This window comes from Ceratina calcarata, unplaced genomic scaffold (assembly GCF_001652005.2).
Source record: "Ceratina calcarata isolate Rehan_Ccalc_2016 unplaced genomic scaffold, ASM165200v1 scaffold267.2, whole genome shotgun sequence".
In the NCBI taxonomy this organism is placed as follows: Eukaryota; Metazoa; Arthropoda; class Insecta; order Hymenoptera; family Apidae; genus Ceratina; species Ceratina calcarata.
In genome coordinates, this window is record NW_017148873.1 from 625,963 (window position 1) to 636,158 (window position 10,196).

The 10,196-nt window shown below is 34.0% G+C and overlaps 1 protein-coding gene across 1 annotated transcript in view; it reads left to right on the forward strand.

Annotated features, from left to right (window-relative positions):
- The window catches only part of LOC108623432 (UBA-like domain-containing protein 2), a 21,357-nt gene extending 11,213 nt beyond the window's left edge, over nt 1–10,144 (forward strand). The window contains exons 3-4 of the mRNA XM_018021940.2: nt 6,749–6,842; nt 7,775–10,144. Coding sequence (XP_017877429.1) covers nt 6,749–6,842; nt 7,775–7,929 — 249 coding nt within the window. The 3' untranslated portion in view covers nt 7,930–10,144. The remainder of the gene's footprint in view (nt 1–6,748; nt 6,843–7,774) is intronic.
- Nucleotides 10,145–10,196: the final 52 nt, after the last annotated feature.

Consider the following 10,196-nt stretch of genomic DNA (forward strand, 5'->3'; position numbering starts at 1 on the left):
TATCATCTTCCAACCTGTTAAATTCCTTCGAAATAATCTGCTCTTTAATAATGCTTCTCGCATTTATCATCCGTTTTTCTTTTTCTTCCTCTTCTTTATCTCATAATCGAGAATTTGATTCGCGGTGGTATTAGTATTTATGAATAAAACATTTTGTAAATTAATTTTTTAACGTATCACTTTGATATGAATCTCATAATACAATTATTTCCAAATACATATTCAAAAATTATTTCCATTTTAGTTAGCACTTGCGAAAAAAGTGATATGAAAACCCGTTTCCATACATGTCTAATCATTCATTTACAACATTAATAGATTTCTGAGCTCATTATATTTACAAATGAACGTTTAGGGTAAACTAAACAAAAATCAATGCGTGACAAATGTTTATAGCAAACTTTGCATAAATAAGTGTAGAACTTCAAAAGAACTGAAGTAATTAGAATAAATACAAGTACACATCATTTGTCTTTTTTGACGTATCAAAGTCATTGCATTACAAACTTCACAATAAATAATTGATGCAAATAACATAATTGGACATGACTTATAAATGATAATCTCAGGTGAATGTCGGTGAATACTATGAAATGCAATGATTCACGGTAGATTAAAGAGTAATTCATGACTAAATAAAATGATGCAAATTCGCGTTGTTGATGAAGAACCTTATTTTGTGTGATGATTTCGTCTACATCATTCTACAGATAGACTCGATGTCCGTCTTGTGCTCCTACACAGAATACATACATAATGATGACATTGCACTTACTGGATACACATTTTATAGTTAATTTCATTCAGAAGGTTGTTCACCTCGTGACATTAATCGAAGGCGTCTCGTCGAATTGCTGTTTCATATTATACAGACATATTCCAAAACATTTATAATTATGAACGGTAAAATTCAACATGCCTCGCTTCATTTTAATTGTATAGTTTGCCAGTTCGGACGTTTATTAATTAATTATCTGAATCAAATTAACATAATTCTATAATGTATTAGAATAAAGGAATCATGGATCCTTCCTCTTCGATTGCAACTATTGATTGACCACTTATTATGTTTATAACGTAATTTGAATATTCAATATCATCTCATCGTAAGTAGACTGCTGATTTTTATACAAAATATTCATGATATTAGTTTAAAAAATAGTCTGTTTTGTCATTTAAATATCGCAATATGTAATCTGTTTTTTATATTTATTATACTTTTATACATTACATCCAGTGTTTATATGTTTCCCACATTCACTTTTCTTATATAATCCATAAACTCCGCAGTCTAGTAATAAGTTCGCTTGAAACAATCAAGATTTGATTTTGTTAGTGGAACTAGTAATGAAATCGAGTGCGGTACGTCATCAATTGGAATTGACAATGAGACGAGAAATCGATAGCTATTAAATTAATTTCATTCCCACCACAAACGAGAATCGAACAGTTCCTCATACGTCGGATAATCTTGTTATTTTCATCAACACGCTTATAAACTGTTGCTGGCATTGTAAGCACTATCTGATCGATGAAAATTATATATGCATACTGACACGTTGCAATTGTTGATAACGTTGTTTTTTATAAAATAAAAGTATCATGCAATGTAGAATTAAGCGATATTGTTAAAAAAAATTGTTTTTAATTATTAATAAATAAATTAAAACAACTATTTTCTGATAAAACATTAAAAAGTAGCGGTAAGAATGAAACTTCTGATGAACTCCTGATAAATTCACGTTGCCACGCCTCAACATAGTTATGTATGGAACAGTAGAAAAATACTAATGCTTATCCAGCCTTTAATAATTTTCCATTCAGTGAACACGATTTGCACCATTCTAACAGCGTTGTAGCATTTAAAGTGACATGTAAATGCCACTTGTCTTTCATATCCACATTGAAAATACAAACTGTGCTTCTCAGGAAATTTTTCAATTCATAAAACAAATTAAAACAATTACTCATTACTGTTATCAACGAGGGTAAACATAACAGTATCACAAAAGATATGATACACTTATCATTGACGGAAAATGAATGTATAGAAATGATCAGAAAGATAACGAGTGACGTTAACGAACACTATCAATTGTAAACAAGTTAAATATGCTGACTGCCAAATGAAATTGTTTATTACTTCCGATATAATTGTGAACAAAATTTTCATTTATCTCATTATAACCGAGTACTAACGCTTTGATCAATTACTTCCATTCTAATGATACACAGCTTCCCTTATCGGTTTCACGTGATAGAAAAAAGACTCGTTACGACAGTTCGTATTAATACATGTGTATCGGAATATTACGTAAGGCTCTGATAAGTAGAATAGGAAGTCTCAAGTCTCAATGCACTTGCCTTTATTACTTTCAACACCAGCCATACATAATTTCATTAGTCACTCTTTATTTCCATTCGTTTTAACAATTATTTCCTTACTTCCTTTTATTTAGGACAGTAAGAAAAAAATATAGATAATGTACAAACTTCTGATATGAATAAGGAGAAAACTCATTTTTAAATAGAAATAAGAAATCCAATATTGTGCATTAATTAACTGCAATTGTTTTCTTTATCTATACTGAATAAAATGAAACGTATCACTGACACGCAATACGTTCTCGAGTTTAATTACTCAATTAAACCAAGCTACGCATTACTACAAGCGTGATAATTTTATCGATTGTAATATACTGTTGCGGTGTTACTAAACACCTATATCTATCCGTTCCTACGTATCGGGACTCTCATATAGGCGCCGTGTTTTAACTTCAATTCATTTGCCAATGAACACTCCCATTAAGGATGTATTGGCTATACAGTCAATCCCAAAAGTTTATGCACTTTAGAAACGCATTTTTTATAAAGAAATCAGACGTCGGAAGAACATTGCTAATAATAAACAACAACAAAAAATTTTCGATTTTTCCGAGATTTTTCCAAGGGGTACCCCTTCAGATTTTGCGAAATTTTCGTTTTTGGCCAATAACTCCCAAACTGTTGGACATACGGAAAAATTGCATATGACCTTTCTTGTAGAGGACGACGAGATCTACAATTTTCATGTAAAAATTTTAGCACGTAGCTATTTATTATTAGCATTATTCTTCCGATGTCTGATTTCTTTTTAATTATAGGAAATGCGTTTTTCTAAGGTACATAAACTTTTGGGATTCACTGTATAGCCAATACATCCTTAATTTCACAGTCTGTTTCCAGACTGAATCATTACATATCCAAGAATCAAGCGTAATTAAACAAGGCATAAAGTATAGAGGCATGTGCCGTAAACATCCTGATTCAAACAAAATCAGTTTTTGAAAAGATATTAAAAAATAAACAGCTGTCTTTCACCTCGTAGCATGCGTGTATATTAAAATTTTATTAGCTGTGTTCGTCAAAGATGTTTCATGGCTACGATAACATTCTGTGAGAATTTTCCGAATATTCTTCCTAATCTCAGCGATAGGGTAATCTCGTTAACATTATATCCAACACCGCTTCTCAAAGGGGAGATACAGAAGTTAAGCTCTTTGATCTTTATAAAAGGTTTTGTATTCATATGTCCGAGAATACATTAACAAATTGAAAATGTAATTCATAGATATATGAATAACGTGAGTCTTGGATTACTAGTCAAAAAGATAATTAGAATGATATAGATTAAAGAGTTATGTTATTACTAATTACAGTATTAAAAATAAGATTTATGATACTGGGCTTTATTCGAAAGTGAAGGAATCGTGCGTAAAAGACTGTGAAATTGTGAACAGCAGGAAAATTTATGTTTTTCTATGTAGAAGACGCGCGCGTAAGTGCTTATAGGCTTAGGAAATCGCCATACCAGCAGGAGAATTCATTCGAGGAGACAGGGTTTAAGATATAGCGACATGTTTACAAGCGGGTTCAACGCTCGCTGTGCTTTGAATGCGGTATCGTGCGTTACCAATTCCTAGGGAAGACAGTAGCAACGTACACGAACTATGATACGTCTGTTCGCTTAAGTCAAGTAGCTTGTGCTATAATACAAGCCATTATGAAACATATGTATGCAACATACACGCGTGTAACAAAACCATTATTAGGAAATATGATGAAATAGAATGTAGAGTAAACAAGAGGCGATAGATTTTATATGCATTTATAGCAACAATATGTAAAAAACATAAAAGACATATAATGGACAAAAATGTATAAAATATCAACAGTATGCTATATAGTATGATTGTTTAAAGGGTTGAAGGATATTCTTACTAAATATATTTTCCTAAGTTGATACCTTGCAAATTTTATTTTGCATAAAAATTAACAGTCTTGTAAGACTGTTGATTGCAAAAGAAAATATTGGAATAACTGCAAAATGCCAAAACAAAGCTAATTGGACCCTGATATTCTTTTTTATTGTAAACTATTCTTGCTACGTACTCATCCTCCCCCATTAACGAACCATTATTCGTGATATATCGATAGCCAGCAAGTACTGCTATTACCGTCGTTTTATACACCTGCAAGTTCATCAAAGAAAATGACACCTCGGGTTTCAAATTCCTCGTGAAATTCGAGCAAGCAAAATGGCGATCGCCGTTGAACTTGTTCAGTTGACGAACTTCAAAATGATATGAAAGACAGAGAACCACTGCGGGCAGACAGTTGCTAGGTGTGTTACTATTCTCGGTCGGCGGCATTCCGATAAGCTGTGTGCCAAATCTCACGTCAGCCTAACGCTGCTGGACGAACGACAGACAAATCCGAGGGCGAAACGCCCCGAGCTTCCCAGAGCATTTTTACCCTGTGCCTGTTTTCACGAGGCTGTTTATCTATGCCAGGAAGCCATTATGCGGTCGCAGTGGTCATTTATCATAGACACACTTGGGATCGTTACCCGCTGTACTCGTTCAAGCAATCAATTAGCCAGTTTCTGTCTTACTTTTTTAATGAAGCTACATATTAAGTGAAAAATAAAAAAAGGAACGCAAACTCTCTTCGTGACTGTAAACATATACTTGACTTGAACCCTGATAAAGCGTCAGTTGATAATCAATTTACCGTTATTGATCATTCTCGCGTAAGTACGAGTGTGTCGATAAGGAATTTTTATTAATTTCTATTTATATTATTACGTATATACAAACATGCGTGTACGTGTAGTTTGTATAAATATTATATCAGTTTGTCGAAATTAAATTTCTAGCATTTACTTTCCTTATCATTCTATTCTAAAAGATTTTCCGTATTTCTAAAAATATTCAACTTGGACTTCAAGACACGTATTTTAATTCTTTAAAGAATTTTGTTCTGCCTTTTGTAGTGAAGAAATTCACTGACCTTTGAAACCAATTAGCATTGAAATAAGAAATTTTCAAATTCAAAACGGTCACTGTATGTTAATTTGTTTAATGTCAATGTCCTCTTTTGTCGTTCCATTTCAAGTATTTATTTTCTGAACAAAAAGATGAACGTAATTAACGGGAAGAGAAAAGGGACGAAGTTCGGAATTACTTATTGCCCCTCTGCCCGTATTTATTTATGTAATCGGTCAGGTTGACAGCGCAGAAACATGCGTGCATCTCGCATTGATGCGTTCCGTCCACCTGGTACGACGTCGCTTTCAGGAGCCGAAGGTTCGACGACCTTAACGACTCGGCGAGGTTCTCGCGCTCACAGGAAGCTACTTTTGTCGATCTCTTTTCATCCACCTACCTCTACCACCCATAGCGATTGTTTGCCGCTTGTTCGCTTTGCGACTTACGTAAAAGATTCAGTTCGATATTTTTAGATTTTACGGACGTATCTGTTCCACAACAATATCCCTCAAACGTGGACTACAAAACAAATCAGATGAATGGAACTCGAAATGAGATTTTCTGTCACCGTGAATTTTTTCAATCTTGCACTCGTCGATTTCGTAATCCTTTGTACGTTATAATTTTTTATTACGACATCCAAAGTTTACTAATCCCCTATTACACGGATGTGGAACCTTTTTTATATGGAAAGCAATATTGCTTCCTCCACTTTTATGAAATGTAAAATCCAAATACATGAACAGTTTGACCTCCTCTAATTCTTTATCCCTTCAATACCATTGCCTATTCTTCTTCCTTCCTCTCCTCAATTTCATTCGCTTTCCTCGTATCACGTTACTTTTGTTTTTTCTACACTCAAGGTCAACAGTCTTTCTTTTAGGTATCTTATAATTCTTTTTCATTTTCTTCAATATTCTAATGCCTCCAACTTTTACTGTTCCTATATCTATTTTTTTTAAATGCTCTTCTACATTCGATACATGTTACCAAAAAAAATATACATTATTTAATTTATTGATGCACTATTAAGAAATAGTAGTTGGAATGTGCAAACGATTTAAAGCCGAATCATTTCTATTTAAGAGACACCAACTAGTACACAGTTTCACGATAACTTATAAACGTGATATCAGTTATGTTATGTAACGAAATGTTAGCAAGAACACGCAGAATATCATTCTTAATCAAAATGATGTAAGACCTGTATCCTCTTAGGTCTGGTAACGATACACGTCAAGACGGTTCATTATTATAAGTATCGATCTTTTAAACGAAGAATGCTTGTCATGCGCCCTAGAGAGAGAGTCACGACCTAAATAATCGTACACGCAATACACAAGAACATAAACAAAGCTATATAAGACACTGTCAATCAATATCAGCATTGCAGAAACTCGCAATCATCGTAAACTGTACGCTGTTTCTCCTTTTTGTAGATCACACCTTGTAACACGCCGGCCACACCACCGAACTTCCCTGACGCGCTTCTGGCGTTCTCCAAAATGTCTGCAGGGGACAAAACTCCCTCAGGTAAGTTTTGTTTTCTTGTAAAATTGAAGAAGTTTACCGAGAACTTAACGTCACATCGATTTATAATTGTAAGTCGTTGTCCATGTAATTCCGTCAAGTATTATTGAAGCATAGGTTTATACCAGTTGAACAATACGAAGAATTTTCTCATTTAAAGTATACATGTACTAATTTTAATTATATTGAAAGAATATGTAAGTTAATGTCAATAAATAGATTACGTTCTACATTTATTATTTATTTTTAGAAATGTTGAATTCTCTTGATGGTACTCTGAATATGAAAAATGATAATTGTAAGATGGAAATCAGAATACTATAATTCAGAATAGTCGACGATAGAGAATAAACGACTCTCTAAAGTATTTGTTTATTAAATATTATTTGTCGATTATTTTTATGTTATTAGCATTTTTCGATGAAAGATTTTAGTTCCATTCTATTAGGAACTATTATAATTTACCTTGCGCATACGTAATCAATTCACGCAAATGTTAAGGAAATATTTTTGCATGATTAGCTTTTATGTCACCTACGAGTTTAGATGAATCATCATGATTACTGTTTATACGAGCCTTATTTTTTTATTTAGAATCTCTTTTCTTAAATATATAAATTATCGTTTATCAAAACAGATAACTAGATCAATATTCAATACCTACTACTCAGAAGAATTGATATGCAGGAATTACTTCTATAGAAATAAAAATTGGGGATGCATCCTGTAATAAAAATATCTAGAATACGCATTAAGGATTAAGATACAGTAGTAAATAAAAAAGAACTTAGAAAAAATTTAAGTAAAAATATGAAGTATCGATACTCGGATAAAAATATCAAGCAACTATCTAACACTTACATCTTTGATACTGTTTGATACGGTATCATAATTAGCAGATCGGTATTGATAAAATTCTTCGGGTCCCGTTGCAGGTATGTCTCCAAGTCAAAACGGATTGCATCAGAACTCAATGCAGATGGGGATGGGGACACAGGCTCAGCACCACGGCGGCCGATGTAGCGTAACCGGGAACGCACAACAGCAAACGCAAAGTCAACAATTCGGCCTGGGCGAGCCGCAGAGATAAAAGAAACTTACGATCTGGCGCGGCCCGTGCGCAAGATCCCGAGGTCGCACGATGTGCACGTAAAAAAAGGAACGATGTTTTTTAAAAGCAAGAGGCAACGTTGGTTTACGAAAGATCGGAACTGCCGGGGGCTCTCCTACAGGGTTAATATAGCGACGCGGTGCGCGTGTGAGTCGAAAATTCGTTAGATTTCACCGCTCCCACATCCCTTCCTCCTCCCCCCCTCGAAGCAGGACGGTTGATTTATGGAAAGCAAAACGTGCGGAGATCAGAAAGGAAATATCAGATTGATTAATTTAGGCGTGCACGTCGCTAGAAAAAGCGAAATCTCTCTGATAAAAAAGAGATACGATCGTTTACCTCTCGCCTCACGTACCGATCCGCGAAATAATGTGGATCTCTAGAGTAGCCGATACGACTCTCGATTGTTTATTCTCGTTATTCTTTGATAATGTACGGTATACACGTTGAATAAAACAAAATCTTCTTCCGTCGGATTAGTCTGGTGAGCGTGACGCGAGGAAGAAATAGAAACAATGAGAGAACGGAGATCGCAAAGACTATTTTTTATTTCTTTTTCTCTGTTTCTTCTCTTTAAATGTGCTGCTGGGGCGGTAGTTCCTATGATTATGAAAGACAGCGATACTCTCCTTAATAGAAATTAGTATGCGTCCAGGAATGCCGCTTGATGTAAACGAGTAGCGAGAAGCCTCCTCCACCGTCCCGGGTATCTTCCTTGTCGTTTCTCGATCTACACACAGATTTTGCGGCTAGTATAGGAAATACTAGCCGTTTACTCTCGTTTGTGGTCCCATGGATTGCGGAAGTCAAAACGAGAAATCGATTAAACTACTTCCATGCCATCATAGTACAAAAAATTGCCGGCACTGGATAAGCGCTTAGCGATTGAATGTTTTTTTTCTTTTAATTTTTTTATAATTTTATTTTCGTTTCGCAGTAGAGAGATATTGCGAATGTGATCCGATTTTGAAGCAAGTTGAACGTTAATCGTACTAGTATTTTCTCTCACCTGTTGTTCTTCTTTTCGTAATGACGGTCGTAAACGTGATTCAGTGATTGTACAAATCTGATCTTGGCGACATTGTTTTGTAACGAGGCGATAATGATGATGATAACGTAATGCCTGACGAAAGCAAAGAGGAAAAAATATATTGTTCACGCTCGAATGATAAACGGAAACGCACGAGACTAAATATTAAATAACGAATGCGAAATCATGTTAAATTATCACGAAACTGAAATTATTACTGATTATGTAATATCCTCCAAGTATTTATGTAAAATTTCTCTTAACTGTGTACACATTTCTCGAAAGTCGTTCACACTTTTGCTCAGATGTAGTATCCAGTGTAGGTCATTTTTTTCTACGTAAAAAACAGTGGAACCATACTTAGCTGAGCTGTTTAATCGTCAATTGAATTATTATTGAATATAAATAATGACGGTCAGATATTTCGTACCGTTTCACATGTATGTAAATGATTTCCTCAAATCGTAGACTTTTCTTATTGCTCGCTGAACTTCTTGTACGACAGCTTGTTGTAATTATATACCTGACCAGTATCTATAACGAAACTGACTATTTTTCATTCGATCATTCTTGCATAGATCGGCTATCATTTTATATAGTTTATTATTCATTTTCGCTCTGATGTTATTTTTCACAAATAGTGTATGTAATCTCACGACACATATAAAATTAATCTCAAAAGTACACGTTTGCCTGACATACTTTAAATGTTTAAAAAAGGACATTTTGTGGGTACTAATAACTTCATGAACTGAAACTACTTCAGTTAGAACATTTGTTTAAAATCATTGTTTCAAATTCTGTTCAATTTCAAGAAAGCAATTGGTATACATAAAATATCTGCGAGAGTTTTAAACATTTAAAATTCGCTTGCTTTACGTAAACTTTTGACTGACTGTACATATTGATTAATATTTAGTTTCAGATAAATCGAAAGACATTGTACTGTCCAAGTAAGCATATAGGAACGTTCACAAATAAATAAATCGATCGGTCGCAGATTTATTATTTGAAATAAAAACGATATGACGGACATTATGATTAGTATATAATCGAAGTTTAAATAACGGAATAGTTTGAGTATTTTGAGTTTTCGCTGCAGCTTTTCATCACTGTGCATTCATTGTTGTAAATACGGTAGAAAATGATGTATGGTATATGCGAGAAAAAAGAAATTATTGTAGTACAATGAGAAATGTTTTTCTGTAAAGGTATA